At 45.1% G+C, this 18,807-nt stretch overlaps 1 protein-coding gene across 7 annotated transcripts in view; it reads left to right on the top strand.

The window, feature by feature from the left end:
• The window catches only part of SEMA3F (semaphorin 3F), a 127,425-nt gene extending 109,658 nt beyond the window's left edge, over window positions 1-17,767 (top strand). For all 7 annotated transcript variants that reach the window (XM_081185861.1, XM_081185867.1, XM_081185863.1 and 4 more), the window contains 11 exons: window positions 495-634; window positions 1,538-1,652; window positions 3,784-3,853; window positions 4,702-4,846; window positions 6,987-7,209; window positions 10,501-10,589; window positions 11,127-11,168; window positions 11,558-11,715; window positions 12,202-12,269; window positions 13,076-13,209; window positions 14,288-17,767. In XM_081185861.1, coding sequence (XP_081041987.1) covers window positions 495-634; window positions 1,538-1,652; window positions 3,784-3,853; window positions 4,702-4,846; window positions 6,987-7,209; window positions 10,501-10,589; window positions 11,127-11,168; window positions 11,558-11,715; window positions 12,202-12,269; window positions 13,076-13,209; window positions 14,288-14,722 — 1,619 coding nt within the window. In that variant the 3' untranslated portion in view covers window positions 14,723-17,767. The remainder of the gene's footprint in view (window positions 1-494; window positions 635-1,537; window positions 1,653-3,783; window positions 3,854-4,701; window positions 4,847-6,986; window positions 7,210-10,500; window positions 10,590-11,126; window positions 11,169-11,557; window positions 11,716-12,201; window positions 12,270-13,075; window positions 13,210-14,287) is intronic.
• Window positions 17,768-18,807: the final 1,040 nt, after the last annotated feature.

Here is an 18,807-nt window from a genome sequence, read left to right as displayed (position 1 = left end):
AAATTGCTGCACTTTGCTAAGTAAACAACATGTTTCAGAGTAATGTGCTAGGAGCATCTGTCAGGTGATAGGGCCTTGAGCCAATGTCGTCACCTGGCAATATGCTTTTTTCACTACAACAATAAGATAAGTTCAAATCTTTGCCAGTGCAGTATTGGAGGGGAGACATGAGGAAGAAAACTCACGCATCTAGAGATGAGGTGCTTCCTCTTCCAATGGGGATGAATTATTGTGGCTGCATGAGTTTACTGCATACATCAACCTGAGTACACATCTAAGGAACCTTTTTAAGATTTGAGTTATTTAGCCCCCAGATTCAAGTATAAGCTGCCATTTTTAAATTGAAGGCAGTTAGGGTTCTTCTAACAATGGCCAGGTGACCTCCTCCATGGGCTGGTGAGGAATCACATATAGCACAAAAGCTCTGGGTGCTGGAGTCTGGAAAGAACATTCACCCTTTCAGACCATGTTACTGTTTAAACTACTTTTTGCAGACCCAGCGTTTGTCCATGCACAGCTCATTCCAGACAGCGCAGAGAGGAATGATGACAAGCTCTATTTCTTCTTCCGAGAGAAATCTACCGATTCCCCACAGAGTCCTGTTGTCTACTCCCGCATTGGTCGCATTTGCCTGGTAGGTCTTGAGGATGAATGAACATAGGTTTGGTTGAGAGTTTACTATAAATTCCATGTATTTGGACCCTTCTCTATAATACCATTAACAAGGAGTTCCTGGCACTATCTAGGAATTTTTAGAAACCAATAAATACTGTGATTTTTAAATAGTGTAATTTGTGAATTTGCTTCCTTCACCCCCAAAACTGAGTAAAGTCATGTTTTGGTCCACCATCTTGAATCAAAATTGGCACCCAGCACTCCAAAATCAACAACAACCTCAGTAACCTTTGTGCCAAGTTTGATGATGAAATCTCAAGGGGCAGCCGAACCTATGTAAAAAATGAGCACAGTCACCCTGAAGTCCCATTTAAGTCCACCATCTTGGTTCAAAATGGCACATGGCACCCAAGCATCAAATTAGACCCCCACCTCTGCCTCAGAAATCCTTGTGTCAAGTTTGGCAATAATATATTGAGAGGTGTCTGTATAGAGAACAAATAAACAAAAGAACAAATAAACAAGGTGTCAGTGTATAGAGAATGAATGAATGGATAGACAGACAAACCACTTTCCAAAATATATAGTAGTTCACCAACATCTCTTGTGAATGGCAGAAGCCATTGTTGCTCTGAGTTCCTCCACTGCCACTGTTTCTGCTGCTTCCTTCCTATATTGTCCTCTTTGGTATAGCATGTGAATAGCTGGGAGTCTGGAGTAACTGGGAATTCCTTTGTGGTCATTACTTTTTGCCCTGTTTCTGTTGTGTCCCACTGTACGGAAGTGTACAGAATAAAAGTTGTGTGTCTGATAGCCCAATCCTAGCCGTGCACATTGCAAACACTGATGTGGCTGCAGGCAAAAGCACTGTAGCTTCCATAACACTTTTTGTACCCCAGAACACTGCTTTCCTTTTATTTAGAATGATGATGGAGGCCACTGCTGTCTGGTGAATAAATGGAGCACATTCCTGAAAGCACGGCTCATCTGCTCTGTGCCAGGGCCTGATGGGATTGAAACACACTTTGATGAACTCCGTGAGTACAGTGAGGAATGGGACGTTGTGGGGGAAGGGGAGTATGGTAGACAGGACTTTTAAATGCTAAGTGACCTGACATCTTAATAGGGGCCCTGACTAGTGGAGGCATAGACATTTAATGATCTCCACCTAATGGCCTGTGGGCTGGATCTACTCTCCAGAGCCCCTATCAGCTCTCCCTAAATTTTAATCAAGGTCCAGTCAGAAGTTTCCACACCATTTTCACTGAATCCCCCTGCCCCCGCAAATGTTAGGAATAGAAATACACTTCACAGCATTACACATTTCCTGTGGATTGTGTATGTTGCATGTACATATTTCTATGTAGTGCTGTTCCTAAGCACATAATTATGAAGCCCTGCCTGGTAAGTGATGGTAATGTTAGTACAGAGCCCAAATACCCATACTGGTGGTCTGTGCAGCAGTCTACACTTCTGGCACCCAGGCTTCCTTGTAAAGAATAGAGTGGTCCTCAATGAATATAGAAGTTGGCCAATGTACTTGATGCTTATTTTTGAAAAAATCAAGAATTACCAGGGCTTATATATGTCTGCAAGTTATCCGTTCTAAACTAATAGCCTACCCTCTAAACTCAAATGTGATTAAATCTGATGATACTAAGTGGGACCAGCCCTGAAAAAACTTGACTCAAATGTAGCACTGAAAATTTCACCTACCTTACTGGGGTGCTGATAGCAGAAATCTCTAACTAAGAGTCTCCTGGGGCTTGACAGAACAAGGAATATTGCATATTAGGAATGCTGTAAAATCTTATTCCAAACAAGGTTTTCAGCTGAATTTTGAAATTGTAGCTGAGATCCATCACAAGTACTTTTGTGATGCTTCATTAACAAGCTTTCAGCAACTATCAAAAAATGGGGAGAGAGATCCGACTGTGCAAATGCTGTGTGGAAGCCCATTCACACAAGGAGTCAGCTTGACTTGGTCTTGCTGTTTTCGGGGGTAGGAGAAAATGAAGGCATCCAACATTGGCATAGTTGAGTTTGGGGATCCCATTCTTGGCAAAGGCAGCAGACCCATCTCCAAGTAGGCTGTCAGCCAGCTTTCTCTCAACACAGGCCAGACAGATGGCTGCTGGTCATTCTGCGAGCAACCCCAGTGAGGCTTTTATCACCTTCAGTGGCCTTTGATGGATTGTCTCCTACTAGAGAGCAAATTAGCACTGTCCCTTTCCCTACAATTGCTTTGCTTCCCAAAATCACTACCAGATGGTCTGTAGGATACCTTGATTTCCTGACTTCTCTTGGAGAGGGAATGAACTCAGAGCCTCACCATAGCCATTGTTCTTGCCTGAGTGAGAGTGTTCTCTTCTGCCACAGCTGGGGCTGAATTAGAAGTGACAACTATGGGACACTCTTGTGCAGGCCTCACTGTGAAATCGCAATGTGAATCTAAATGAGAAAGAAACCTGAGCACATCTCTGCCTGATATGAAAGTCGTATAAATAGGCAATTCAATCCTACTGACATGACTTATCATTCTTTTTATTAGAAAGAACAAAAGTTTTTATTAGCTACTATTAAGGACATTAGTTGGAACGCACGCCATAACAAATTAACTTGACCTGGCTTAACTATGGCCACCGTCTGGCTTGACTAATGTCTGGCATAGTCCACTGTGGTCCTATATCTGCTTGACCCTGACCCAAGGTCTGGGCTGGACCAGCTTGCCTCGCCAAGTTTCCTGATTTATTTGCCTCACTTCACTTAAGGTGAAATTAGATGTTAGAAGTTTTTTCACCTTCTTCCCAGTAGCACAGGTGAAACATAAAGTGTATAGCTTGGCATCTTCATAACGTGTGTATCTGCACCTGCCTCTTCTCAATGGCTATTGCCAGAAAGAAAATGCCCAGCCCAATGGCATCACTCCACATGGTGTGTTCTATTAGACGTTACCCAAAAAAAGGGGAGGAAGGAGACACAGAGCAGCAGCAGTAGCAGACATGTGTCTTTTGTCATGCCCAATTCTGTCCTCAGTGAATTGGTTCTGTTTTGACTATCTCAAGGCAACACTGTATTCAGTTCTTCTTTTCAGACTCAGACTCCCCTCTCTCCCCCCCCAAAAAAAGCACACGCCATGAGTTGCTAACTCTCTCCTTTCTCTTCAAGAGGACGTCTTCATCCAGCAGACCCAGGATGTGAAGAACCCCATAATTTATGCTGTTTTTGCTGCCTCTGGGTGAGTGCTCAGGGAGCAGAATTTGGAGACCTTCCTTCCATGTTCATGCCTGTTCATGCTCACAACTTTACAAGGCAAAACCCCAGATTTAACTCTGAAGCAGAAAAAGTTCCAAAAGCAGACACCATTCCATCTTGTGGTGATGTGTTCCATTTCTAGCCAAGAAGGGAACGTGGTCTTAGACAGGGTCACCTTGGAATTTTCTGGCAGAGCTGGAATACAGCCCAGAAGCACTTGCTTGCCAAGCTTGGGGTTTTCCCACAAACTTAGCTATGGCAGCTGTAGTTGATGACTTGATCCCCTGGGGTAGGCAGGTGGAGTACGTACATACACACACACCAGGATCTATTTACGCCTCTGCGGGGTCAAGAGGGCGTCAGGTCCTTTGTTAAACCAGCAAGCAGCAGCAGCTAATGCCATTTTTCTCAGTGCTTGTGGTTGGAACAACTAATCCTGGAATGTTATAACTTGGGGACGTGGCCTGATAACTCTCCAGCAGCTGCTTGAGGCTGGCCCCAGAGCACCAAAATTGCATTGTCTTATCCTACCCACCCCCACCTCTTTTCTGGCTTGGTGCTCTGTGCCAGGCAGGAAATCCCTGTTTCTCTGGGGTCTGCGTCGTTGCACATGTTCACAAAGGTTTAAGGACATTTCAAGGGCTTGCCAGCAGCCTAGGCTGAGCAGAGATGCACAACATGTTTCCCCTTTGCAGCTGTGACACCCAAGAGGTCAGGATGCCTGAGAATATCTGCAAGAGGGAAGGATGGAACATTGCAGCCAGCTTTTATATGTGAAAGACATAGCCACCCTTTGGACTAATACAGCTCCCCACCCCTTTCCTTGCACAGGTCTGTGTTTAAAGGATCTGCAGTGTGTGTCTACTCCATGGCTGACATCCGCATGGTCTTCAATGGACCTTTTGCCCACAAGGAAGGCCCCAACTACCAGTGGATGCCTTACACAGGCAAAATGCCCTATCCACGTCCAGGCACAGTAAGTATGGGTGAGATCTTCAGATGATCACTTATCTCTATGGCGCTGTCCCCACTCCAGTGCAAATATGTTTTTCAACATTCAAAGCCCAGAGGTTTTGTAAATGCTTATCTGTCCCTGGTAATGTTGCATGCCATACATTCAGTGTTGCAATGTCAATATGTTTGGAAGAGTGTACGTGTGAAACAGACGGCTCACTTTTACATGCACCTTTGGCTAGTGGGCTTCCTGTATGGTGCAAGGAATCACATTGAGCCATTGCTCATTGGCAGAACACAGGCTTTACGGGCAGAAGGTTCATTCCTTGGCATTTCTACTTAAAGGATGTTAAGAAGCAAGGCTGAGAAATACCTCCATCTGAGACTCTGGAGACCTGATGCCTGTTGAAGCAAAGCGTTCCAGTTTAGAAAGGCCAATGAGTCACAAAACATAATTGAATGCAGAGAAGAGCTTATTCATACAGAACAAAATTCAGTGTATTTTGAACCTATTGCTTCTTCCTCGGGGGACTTTGCATGCAATGAAAATTTATTCTAAGCCAGAAAAGTTGGGCTTGGCTCCACAGTTGGTGGAACAATGGTCTGATTTTGTAGAAAGAAGCTTAAGATGTTCGGTTTTAAATGAATGCATGTAAGGTATTATTTGTCATTTAATAATAATTCAGAAAAAACATACTTATTGAATGGTAGGCCTGGGGAGGAACCATAGATTGGTGGCAGAGCACATGCAGAAGGGCTAAGCTGGGATCCTTTATTGCCAGCTAAAGGGATTTCTAGCTAGCAGGACTAGAGTGTACAACTGCCAGAGGCCTTGGAGGACCACTGCCAACCAGTATACGCCATACTGTGCTGGCTTGTGCAGTGGCATTAACACAATATGTACATGAGTACTTCCTCTTCTGCACCGTTGAAGGTTGCAGTGAAGGAACTTATTGGTGATGCTTGCTGGGGAGAAGTCTTAGGCTGCTCTTCTTGTTTAACACAGTCTCTGCCTAGCCCATCATTCCCCTCCTCATTCCTCCTGCTCTGATTCCCTCTCCATCTCTGCACTGTTCTGCCTTCCTTGTTCTCCTCCAGCCTCCTTTGGTATCCATATCCTTTGGTGCACTGCAGCCAACAGCTTTTCAGCCCCACTCACTGCTTGACATTTGGCCACGGTGTGGGAGGCTGATTAGTGTTTCCTCTCCAGGTTGGTGGTCTCTGGACTCATTTGCTGGCATCCCTTCCTTGTTGGCAAAATACCCACAAATAAGGAGAACTCATTGCTTCATTTTACTGGCTGGGAGAATTCAGCTCTCTGGTCTCTTTTGCTCATACATCCTGCAGGGCCAAAAAGAGCCTGATACAGCCTTGGCCGTTCTATGGAGAGGCCTCCAAAAACACAAAGCACAGGCTGTGTTTGGCTCTCACTGCTCAGCAGCTGGGTCATATAGGATTCAGAGGTTTGTGTGAGCATTACTAAAAACACCGAGGAATAATGTCCCTTTCAGCAAAAGTAACAGACTTTCAAAAGTGTATCCCTCAGTCCTAGAAAACATCCAAGGGGTACCGTATTGAGCTGCATGTTAAAGAATTTGAAGTCAGCTTGGGTTAAATGTTCACAAAGTGGAGATCTTACAATGCTATTCTGTATACTGGGCAACCCTGGTTCCATCCAAAGACTCATTCTCTGCCACCCAAACAAGATAAAAGTGGAAGGTTCTTTAAGTGCCTCTTCTCCACAGAATGAAAAGCAACATAGGCACTGATAGGGATGTCTCCTGATGCACCCCAGCAGCCAACTCCCATACTCACATGCAAGAGAATCCAGCTGTGAAAAGCAGCCTTAAGCCATTTTATGAGGCCGTAGCCTTCCCATGGGTTGGCCACTTGGGAACAGAATGCTGGACTAGGTGGGCCACTGGCCAGAACCAGCAGGGCTGCTCTTATATTTATTAGGGTGGCCCTTGGGATCAAGCTCTATTGGGAGGCTGATGGGAAGCACCTGTGGGCTAGACTGAGTTTGCAGACAGTAAGTTATTTATTCCTGTTTTGTAGCATGGGCATTTAGTAGTGCTATAAGAGCAATTCATGCATTGGTAGGGTGGTTGACTGCAACATATATCACAATTTGAATCTGTATTTCTGCCTTGGGTTTTCAGTGCCCAGGAGGGACATTCACACCCTTGATGAAGTCAACCAAGGACTACCCAGATGAGGTCATCAACTTCATGCGCACTCATCCCATGATGTACAATGGCGTGTACCCCATACACCGCCAGCCACTAGTGGTGAGGACCAACGTCAACTACAAGTTCACAACTATTGCCGTGGACCAGGTGGATGCAGCTGACGGGCGCTATGAGGTGCTTTTCCTGGGCACAGGTACCCACTGATGTGCACTGAAGAGAATACACAAACACCTCCCACCCACCAACATTCCCCTTAGCCTGGAAAAATAGCACTTGGGTTGGTTCGCTGCGGCAACCACCTGGGACTAGCTTTCTAGGGATATTCAGTTCTGATAAGATTTGGCAGCAAATTGGAAGGTAATGATGGGAACTGGAGAGTCCAGCTTTCAATGTTCCATTTGGAAAACTCTAATAAAATATCTTTTTTTAAAAAAACAATGTTCCATTCACATGAGATACGGTTTCAGGAGTGCAGGAGCACATTTGGAATTCCTTTTGGCACAAGATCTAAGCAAAGAGGAGATATATGGATATAAATAAATATAATAAAATTTTATTTATATCCCGCCCTCCCCAGCCGAAGCCTTTATCTTCCTAAGTCACATTCCAGAACCAAAACTGATTCCTCTTTTCCTATTAATTGGTGCCTACAGACCCATTCCAGATGCAAGGACCAGGTGGTCTCTCGGTACTGAGCAAATATAAACCTCTCATGAGCACCTGTGATGTGGAACATACAAGAACTCCCTTGTCATAGACTCTCATCTAGTCCAGCCTCTTGTTTTCAACAAGAAGCTCTAGCCTTGCCTTTATATCTCTAAGCAAATGAGTGGAAGAGAACCTTTTTTTCTTTAGTAGAATCAGCATTCACCCCCCCAGCCTTGAGAACAGATGGACTCCTCACAAGGTAACATTGATACATGCAGCACATAGTTTTAACTATGCAGCTTGCTCCTGCAGGAGGCAGTGATGGCCACCATCAAGGGTGGATTTAAAAGAGAGACAGATTCATGCAGGATAGGCCTGTTAATGGCTACTAGCAGTGGCGTAGCGTGGGGGGTGCGGGGGGGGCCGGCCGCACCGGGCGCAACATCTGGGGGTTAGGGTTAGGGGGTGCAAATCCATGGGTTAGGGGGCGCAAATTACTTGCCTCGCCCTGGGTGCTGACAACCCACGCTACGCCACTGGCTACTAGCCAGGAGGGAGACTATGCTGTGTCTCCATGGCTGGAGGCGATATGTTTCTGAATACTAGTTGCTGGAAACTGCAGGAGGCGAGAGGCTCTTGTGCTCAGGTTGTGCTTGCAGGTCTTCTGCAGACACCTGGCTGGCTGCTCTGAGAACAGGATGCTGGACTAGATGGGCCATAGGTCTGATGCAGCAGGCTCTCCTTATGTTCTTATGACTCCTGTTCCCACAGGAGGAAGCCATTGCAGGTACCACAGACACAGCTGCTCCCTTTTCTGCTTCTGTGCAAACTTACTCCATTGAATTGGAATACAGTAGGATTGTTGGTTGAGTAGTTTGAACAAAGAGGCGTACAGATTAGATGAAGTGATGTGTAACAGTAGAAAAACTAACACAGGGAGGAGAGCATGCCTAGCCAACTAATGGTGATAGAAAGCATCTGCGCTAGGTCCAGTCTGCTGGAGGCGAGTTACTTGTCTCCCAGCAGGCCAAGGGAGCACAGCCAGCACTCAAAGCAGGTGGTCAGGAATGCTAACGACCCAGAAAGTTCTCATTAGCTGGTAAATGCTGTGTCTCTGCACAGCTGTTTCATGGCCTACCAAGTTAGCTGCTCAGCACCCAGGCAGCTGTGCACAGTGCTACCGCCACCTGTTATTGCCTATAGGGAGTTTCCTCTTTCTTTCTGGTCATAGGTGTAACAAATCTCTAGATCTTGGTTGCTTCCTGTTGCATAAAGAAGCAGATAAAGTTGTGTGATCACAGGAATTTGTGCAGCATTCAGTTCAAGTTGTAAACAGGGGAGTGACGTGGTGGCCTGGGCAATAGGTGCCTATTTTCATTTTCCTCTCCATCAACATGAACTGGTATTTTACCAAACTGCATGCTCACCATTCCAAAGAAGGTAGTCTTGAGGTTATTAGCGGAGCAATTCAGAAAGAGCAGAAAGGAATGGTTTGCCATTCTGTGTTTCAGAGGACATACAGTTATTCCTCAGAAGCACCTATAACTCTGGAGATAGATGAAGATAGACACACACACTCCTAAACTTTATTCATGTGCAAGTGCAGGACTCTGAACCTTGCTATAAATCTCTTCTTGCCCTCCCCACACAGTGAAGTCTATACACAGGGACACTTGTCTCAGAACCTAAAATGGCACCTGTGCCTCTAACGTAGGGTTGCCATATTTATAGAAGTAAAATTCAAGACACAAAAGTTGTTCAGCTTTTTTAAGGAAAATCCCCCCAGACACTATTTTCGCTGGTTAAATCCTGGACATGTCTGGGAAATTTCAGGCATATGGCAACCCGCTCTAATGTGAAATGCATCATGTCCTGAAGGCACTGTCATACACCCACTCTCAAATCCAAACTGGATAGGGCTGTGGTTCAGAGAGGTGCTGGCATGGTCTCTATAAAGTTCATGGGTTTATACTACTGGCACATACTACATGACACTGTGATTGATACATTAGAGGCTAAAAAGTACACAGATGGCACATAAGAGGTTTAAACAGAGAGAGAAGTTTTAGGTAATAATTGAAAGAAAGTTTGTTTATAACATAAATTAAGTGATTTATTAAATTTCATTCAGGGGTTTTTAAATGCTTATTTTCTTTGGGTGGTATCTGACAGGAGTTAGTTAAATGCCATGCTTTTGCTGCAATACTGTTCCCAACTGGGTGCAACACTCATCCTAAGATGGATAAGACATATGGATCAAGCATATGCCTTTCACACTATTTTTATACACCAGGTGGTCCTGAGGTTTCCATGTAGTTGTTTTCATTTTCCATTTCCGACAGTACTGAGTTTGTTATGCTCACACTACTATAGACGGAAAATACATTTACACTAGCATCTTTACTTTAACTTCATTACTTCAGTTTCCCCTTTTATGTGTTTATATGATATGCTTCTTATGTTTCCTCCCCATGCACACACTCTCCTCTTAGGACTGTGGGTTGGGGAAATATAAAATATTAATGTGGAATATGCATACATACAAACAGTTGTAAATTCTTACAAAGCATGTAAGGTGGCTCCATCACTACAGAAGACTTCCCCAAGGAGGTTCATCCAGCCATTTCTGTTATGGAGAACTTTTGGAGGAGAAGCATAAGACCTGGGCCACATACTCTCACAGGAGCAAGCCACCATCATTTCATAGATCCTGTTTCAAGAGTATCCACAATGCTGATACTAGCATTTCGGCAGCATGATGCATACCAGAAAAAGCAGGAAGAGCAAAGACCCAAGTGTTGCTAATTCCCCTCTGTGTGCTTCCCTTATATTGCAGATCGTGGCACTGTCCAGAAAGTAATAGTCCTGCCCAAAGATGACATGGAAACAGAAGAACTGATGCTTGAAGAGGTGGAAGTGTTCAAGGTAATGCACTGCACAGCCTGCGAAAGACATGATCACTTGCTGTTCATGAAGCACATGGCTTGGGAATGGGTGTGGTGTAGTAGTGAAGAGTGTGAGCAGTGAAGTTCCTTGTTCATATTTCACTCTCAGCTGCAGAACGTGTATGTGGTCTTAGGCCGACCATTATTCTCTGAGGCTCAGCCCTGCCAGATGCAGTACAGAGCTAATAATTCTGGGCTCCTTTGAAAGGAAGGGTGGGATAGAAGTTCAGTAATATGAAATAAATAAATACCTTCCTGTAGTGTTGCAAGGATTGTTAGGATAAAATACATCTACCTATATGCTGAGAATTAATTGAAGATGGTGATAGAATTGCTCTCACAGGATTGTCACACCACCCCATCTCCTCAGATGAAAGTGTTTTGTCTTGTAAAACAGTGTTGTCCATTGTGATTCTTAAGTCTTTCCTTTGTGTTCTCTTTAAACTACTCCAAAGACCTTGGGAGGGCAGCCACCCTCTTAGACCGGATTAATTGCCATAATTTGGTTTCCTCATAGGTTCCAGCTCCCATCAGGACGATGACCATATCTTCCAAAAGGGTGAGTATATCTAAATGAAGGTTGAAGTATGTCTCTCTTATTGGGCTAGATACTAGGCCAGAAATAGCCATGGCTCAGGAAACAAAAGAGTATTCTCTGACTGCTTGTCACTGGTACCATCTTTGCAGAACACGGAGCAATGTGGAGTTCCTTCCATTCTAGTCATTCTCCCATTTCCCTTGAGTATCTGCTGCTACAAGGAGCTCACTCTAGAGGCTGGGAAGTGGGTTGGAATGCAGAGCTGTTCTGAATGGTTGCACTTGGGAGGCTTTTCTGTCCACACTTCCTCAAGAAATCATATCCCTCACTCCATTCCCACCTCCAGTACACTGTGGGGGCAGAATTACCTATCCTCTCATTGACATCTGGTTGTTACTCTTATCCAACAGCAACAGCTGTACGTGTCCTCAGCCATTGGCCTAACACACCTGGCTCTTCACCGCTGTGATGTGTATGGAGAAGCCTGCGCTGACTGCTGCCTGGCCAGGGACCCCTATTGTGCCTGGGATGGGAAGTCCTGCTCTCGCTATTCTGCTTCCTCCAAGAGGTACTGTGTGGCAGAGAGGATGGAAGGGACTGGAGTTCCACTGTTGTTTGTTGGGAATGCCCTGTAAAGGGACTTTAAAGAATGACTGTGGGATCATTGTTCAAAGCAGGTTATTTTCAAGAGTTCTGGGAGTTCCTTACAGGGAATATTCTAGGAAACTAGTTCTATTGATATAAAGTGGAATTCAGAGGTGGGCTAAGGAAGGTTTGCATCATACAGTGTCCTAGGAGAAATGCAGGAAAAAGTTCTGTTGAATGAATTCTAGGCAGTGTATCTGGGTAATGCTAAAGAGTATGATTGCTCCAAAACATGAAATGAATTTTGGGCAGGAATTTGAATGTTCCGTAGTTGGCTCAGAATTAATCTAGGATTCAGTGGACAAGGGCTGGCCAGAAAGACAAAAGGATTATGAATGGCTCATCATCTTGCTCCTTGGAAGGACCAAAATTCCAACCACTCACCTGGCTGCTTCTTTCCTTATCACAGGCGGAGCAGGCGTCAGGATGTCCGGCATGGCAACCCCATCCGTCAGTGTAGAGGCTACAATTCTAATGGTGAGTGTCATACTCACCCATTGCATGGGGGGGGGGGGATCAGAAGTAACATTCTCCTTGGGCTCGTGGTCCCTACTCACCTCTCTGCCCCCACAAAAAGAGTGTAGTGAGGGTGTTGAGATGGAAGGTCTGCTTTAAAAAAAACTGGCTGCCCTTCACACCATGATTTTTGATCAGCAGAGTAGGTGAACAAACTGGTACTTTTGAGTACACAATGTGGTGCGGAATATGGACTTTCTTGGCACATAAAGTTGAGTAGCCATGGATTGGGTGGAATAGGAGGGGCCATTTTTTCACTGGATAGGTGGGTGGGTGTCCCTGGGCAAATGAAGGGACATGATTGAAGAATTAGGATCAGTACTATTGTACCTCTTTGTTATCATAGAATTGTAGAGCTGGAAGGGACCCCAATGGTCATCTAGTCCAACCCCCTGCAATGCAGGAATCTCAACTAAAGCATCCATGACAGATGGCCATCCAACCTCTGCTTTAAAACCTCCAAGGAAGGAGAGTCCACAAGGGAGACTCTTCCACTTTAGTTCATTTCTTACATAAGTCATCCAACTCAGTCACATACCTCAATCACATGGTCAGGCTGCACCCAGAACTAGAACCTGAATGGTCCACATGCTGAATGATGGATGGCAGATTGGCCAAGTGTGGCTATATAAACTTGGCAGTAATGAGACTAGCCTCCTTCTGGCAAAGGAGTAGGAGCTTCTTGGAATATATTTTGTCAGGGAATGTATTAGTTGAAACGCGACCCTTGGCAAATCATAATCTTGTATCTATGTATCCACCTCCAGCCAGCAAGAACACTGTAGAGGCTGTCCAGTATGGAGTGGAGGGAAGCACAGCCTTTCTGGAGTGCCAGCCTCGCTCCCCTCAGGCCACCATCAAATGGCTGCTCCAGAAGGACAACAGTGACCGAAGGAAAGAGGTACAAACAGGCAGTCCTGAATTTCCAGAATGGAATTTGGAGGAAAAGGGGGGAATGGAGGCCAGAGGGAAGTTAGCATGAAAGTTAGTGGCTTAGCGAGGAGGAGTAACTTGCCTTTTGCTTCTACTGTAAGTTTTAATAAGTACTAAGACTATCTCTACTTTTCAAGTGGGATTCAGTCAAAAACTGACAGCTTCAGGTAGCACAATTAGAATTGATTTGGTACTTGTGCACATCAAACCTGCTTGCAAAAAGCACACAGACCTTTTGCAATAAGTAAAGTGACGTGAAAATAGACTGGAAAGTGTTGGATAACAATTGCTTGATGAAACTTATATAAGCTCCTTGCAAACAAATCAGAATGAATGTTCAAATAAGCTGCAGACAATGCACAAAGAAATCAGGATGATTCCTCAATAAGCAGGTCATCTGGAAGTGACAGAGAGTTGAGCTGGCCAATCGTTTGTTCTATTTTCATCATGTTAAAAAGCACTTGTTTCTTGGTTCGCTTTCAGCCACCTTGCTGACATTTCATCTATTTTTCACCCACATCCTGGATACTAGAAGGATCTCTGTGCAGAAGCTCACAAAATAGGTTTTTTAAAGCTCTGAGGAACTGTGGCGCCTGAGCAAGGCCACTGGAAACAGCCCAGGGAAACACCCATTCCTGTGCTATCTCTGAGCTTATATGACCAAGCTCTTGAAAGCTCCCTGACCCATTTGAGCTAAAGCTAAAGTTTGTTGATTTACTTTCTGTAAGCCCTTCCTACTCAGCCCATCTGATTGGTAGCAGCCCCAAACCTGCTTCTGTCCAGCCAATAGTTCCATCTGAGCTCCTGAGAAAAAGGATGGGAAGCTGGATCGTTCATCATGCTTTGCTGTTTGCCAGGACTCAGAAGTCTAGGAATTGCAGAACAGGAAATAATGAGAACTAAGAAGCTAGGAGGATGAGGGCCAGAAAGCACTCAGGCAATGAATATGCGGCTTGTTTTCCACCCACAGTGTGATCTAATGTATCTCTGCCCAGCAACTCCCAACTGTGCTAACAATGCCTCCTCGATGTGTTTCTTTCCATTAGCTGCGCACTGAAGGAAGGGTGCTGAGGACAGAGCAGGGGCTGCTGTTGCGGTCCTTGCAGCTCTCGGATGGGGGCCTCTATTCCTGCACAGCCACAGAGAACAACTTCAAGCACACGGTGGCCAAAGTGCAGCTGCATGTACTGAGCAGTGAAACGGTCCATGCTGTGCTCTTCCAGTCAGAGGCCCCTGCCCCTTCTGCAGCAGCCATGCGAGCCGGCCTGCCAGGCACATTCAGCTCCCATTACCATGACCTGGTGCAGCTGCTCACCCAGCCTGAGATGGGACTCATCAACCAGTACTGCCAGGGCTATTGGCGGCACGTGGCCTCCAACCATAAGGAGACTCTGGCTGGTCTCAAAGCCAAGGAGCTGCATGATCAGAAAAAGCCTCGAAACCGCAGGAACCATCAGCCAGAGATGGATCAGCACACATGAAACTTACAAGGGACTATGAAATGACAGTGCTATATTTCCCCCCTCCATTTTAATATTAAAATATCTATAAATATATATATAAATATATATATATATACACACACACAAAAACACGCCCTGCTCCCCCTCAAGACAATATTTATTTGTAGGTTGTACATAATATGTGGGTGATGCAGTCTCACCTCAGTGTGTGGCAGCAAGGAGTTTGGAGGCGTCCCGCTGGCAGCTTGCTCTTCCTTTCCCCTTTTATCTGCGGTACTGTAAAATAGCTGACACTCTGGAGGATCTCAGTGGGACACGGCAGTCTTGTGTGGAATCTGTGGGTCCAGAATGTTGGAGCCGAAGCCTTCAAGACTGGATCATCATGGGCAAGTCTGAGAATGTTGTGCTACTGTCACTGAAAACATTTCTACCTGGTTAAAAAGGAGAGGAAAATGTCTGTTGTCAGACGCTAAGCATACCTACCCTGAAGTGTATAAAAGCCTCTGCTACACCTACAAAGACTTGAGCACTTTCTTCTCCTCTGTACGTTTCTCTGCCTCAAAGCATATTCTGGCAGGACACTCTTGCGTGTAAAGTACAATGGAGGCTTCATGTCTTGAGGAGCCTGAATCATTTAAGGCAGGAGGAAGTGCTTCACCGAGGGATGTCCATGCATGGTTCCATGCGGTGCTCCTACTGCTTTCAGAAGCAAGTTAATCCCACCAATAGGAACAATGTTATGATGTGATAATGATTCAGCTTGTGCTGTTTGGCTGATGATCTGCAGGAGATATTGTCTGTGAAAGTTGTGGTACAACCAAAAGAGCTGTTGGGAAGGTGGATATGGCTATTCTCATAGCCACCTAGCTTTTCTGAGCTAGTTTACTTGATGGATGTGAAGGCCTCATCCAAGTGGGCTATGCCAGGGAGACGTAATGTATATATGAACCAAAGCTACTCTCCCATAGTGCATGTGTCAGAGACTTCCAAGGCCAAAGACAGCATGGGATTGGAGGTGGCAGAGAGGGTTAGGCATCAACTGGATAGCCATCAGGACACCGGGCTTCTGCTCAGCTGGCCAGTGCAGCAATCGGCATCCAACCTGGTTATTTATTATTATTTAAATAATATTAATTTGCCCGCTAGGAATTCAGTTCCTCAGTTTGATAACACCAGTCTACCCAGCTACACAATGTGGAAGTTGGAAAGTCTGGTCCTGAGTATTCCCATCAGGATTCCTGTGGAATTGCCATCAGTCCACATGAGCAACTTCAATGCACTGCAGGTTGGGTGGAGCATCCTTTGCAAAAAGAGAGAAACGTCAAACTAAGAGTGATCTTTCTGCTTAATTTCAAGATGGATTCCACATATCATGGGCTAAGTAAGGACTAGTAAACATTCAGTGCATGCAGTATCCCCCATGACAGAGATCAGCACCATTTTGTTCTGAGATAAACAGTGGTGAGCATAGAACAGCAGTAGTAACAACACTGCTCAAAAATGAAGTCAAGAAGGCAATTGTATTACTAAGATGGGCTTCAGGATTTATGGGTGTAATTGGGAATATGACCAATAATTGTTCTAGGAATTAATCCCATGTAAAAAAAATAAAAATACAGAGGGAGAGGTTGAATCTTCCATCAGGGCAAGGATTTCTGCGTGTGCAATGAAGCATTCTCTCCCTCTCGCGCCCCCTCCCCTAAATCTGTTCTAGGAACTCCCCCAGCCCTCTGGAACAGATTTGAGGAAGGCATGGGGCAGACACAGGGGAAGGAGAAGAGGGAAAGTCCTGTTGCATACACAGAAATCCTTGTGGGGATAGGATATGGTAGTTGAATACCCATCAGAGCCAGGGGACAATGGGAGAACTGAGAACCACAGGAGAAAAAATTGAATCCACAGGAGGGGTGCGGGCAGGGCAGAGTTCTGTGTATAGATATTCTAATTTGGGCACCTTGGAAATTCATTAATATGATCTAGCATGCAGAGAAGATGATTATGATAAAACATATAATCAGGTCTTAACCTGAGCCAGACTTGGTCAACCCATGAACCTATTTTGAAAGCCAGGAATATGAAAGGGTAGAACAGAGTATCTCTGAGCATGGGCAGAATGCATGTTCCTCACCACTGAGTATGTATGCCCAGAACTGGAAAGGGCTCCTGGGTCAAAGGGTGACTAAGAAAGGCTTGAGCCCACCTCAGCTTGTCTGGTTATAACAAAATCTATTGAATGACCTTTTTCTGCCTCTCCCTTCATTTTTTAAAAAGGCATTGGCATTTCCTAAATGTGTGACTGTGCCTTCCACCTTAGGTTTTACTGTTGCAGAGGGTTTAGTTCGCTTGTTTCTTGGGTGCTTCTTTCAGACTGGTGTGGTTATGGCTTTTAGGTTTAATGCCTCCAAAGAATTAGAATCAAATTCTGAGTTTGGCTTAATCCACATCACTAATGCCTGTGGAATTACACCGATTTACATCTGCTAGATATCAACGCTTGGATCTCCCATTGTAGTGACCTGTTCGCTGATGCAAGGAACAGGTCTGCTCTGCCACAGAGATTGCAGTCATGGAGGGTAGCAAATAACATGCCCCAGACATATTGGCAAATAACTTGCCCAAGACTGTTGTGTCACTCTACATGTGTAGCCTAGGTGTTCTAGGATGGAAAGTAGGTTATTTCTTGGACTTCTCACTTCTGTCTGCAGAGTAGAGGACAGTCTCAGTGGAGTAGACCAGAAGCCTGCACTGTGTTTCCTTTGGTCTCTGGTGCTGTACCTCTTCCTGTTAACAACGCGAGCTCACCATTCACCTGAGCCTAAGCCCACTTCATTTGTACACACAAAATCCTTGCAGGCACACCCCCTTTCCCTTGCAATCTGAGTGATGCGCGTGTACTTTCTCTTGTAAATAGTTGTAAATCAAAAATGTAACAAAAACTGGGGATCTGGAGATTTTGATTAGTAGCTCCTTGTGATGAATTCAAGCACAGAGCCATTTCGCACCTGTAATGTGAAATTCCTGTGGATAGAACAAGCTAATAAACACTGGCTTTGTTTTTGAAAACTCAGACTCCTTCAACTTGACTCACACTCTTCAGGATGCCCTCATTTCCCTCCTGAAGTGATGGACTCTTTTTTTACATTCCACTGGTTCAGCTTCAGATTGCAACCGCTTCTATGGATTGCTCACTGTATTTATTCCAATACAGAAGTGGCATAAAAATAACACATACTTTCCCCATCTCCCAGTGCCCACCAATCTGGAATTGTGCTGGAAGCAACACCCATATGCCACTCACAGTTGGAGGCAGCCAGTTTTCACAGATCGAGCTGGGATATCTTCACCTCATCATGACCCCAACATGCCAGAAGTGGAAAGAACTAGGCAGCACCCAAGTCCTGAGCAAGAGTGTATGTGTGTCTCGAGTCCTGAGGCAGAGAAGAGTTAGCAATATACAGTGCTCAAGGTCCTCTTTGTGTTCTGAAGCCAGGTTGCTTTGTACACGGCACCCTCTTTGTGTGTCCACTTCCCATCACCACAATTCTTCAGTGGGAACTTGATAAGTGTGCATGACCTATTCGAAATATTATTAAAATCGGCAGTCGCAAAAAGAAAACATAACTTTTACATATCTGGATTGGCCTGCACAAACAAAAATATTTAAAGCAGGGGCAGAAAAGGATATTGCAAAGGCACTTGATTGAGGTCAATGGGCAGGGAGCTCCAAAGTGTAGTGACTCACTAAAAGATTGATTCTCCTATTACAGGTGCCCCACCAGTTGATCTTTCTCTGTGGGCTTTTATACAGGTGGTGGTGTGCTGTGACTAGAGTGCTAGGTTAACACCATATCCTCGGCTCTTTTGCAGGATTTTCCCATTGGCATGGGGATAATAGTGCACAGTTGGGCCATCCCTATGTGCCATGGTCTCCACCACTATTGCACTTCCCCCAGCCTGACAAACATCTCAGTGGAGCACGGTTGTGATTTGTAGGCCAGCATGCAGAGGCCACCCTCTGTGCGTGTCATTGTTCCTGTGTAAATCAATGTCTGACCATAAACAGCTGGAAGCTGGCCAGATCAGTGCTAAAATTCAGCATGCAG

Source organism: Podarcis bocagei (assembly GCF_964188305.1).
Source record: "Podarcis bocagei genome assembly, chromosome: 2".
In the NCBI taxonomy this organism is placed as follows: domain Eukaryota; kingdom Metazoa; phylum Chordata; class Lepidosauria; order Squamata; family Lacertidae; genus Podarcis; species Podarcis bocagei.
This window is presented reverse-complemented; position numbering and strand designations above follow the sequence as displayed.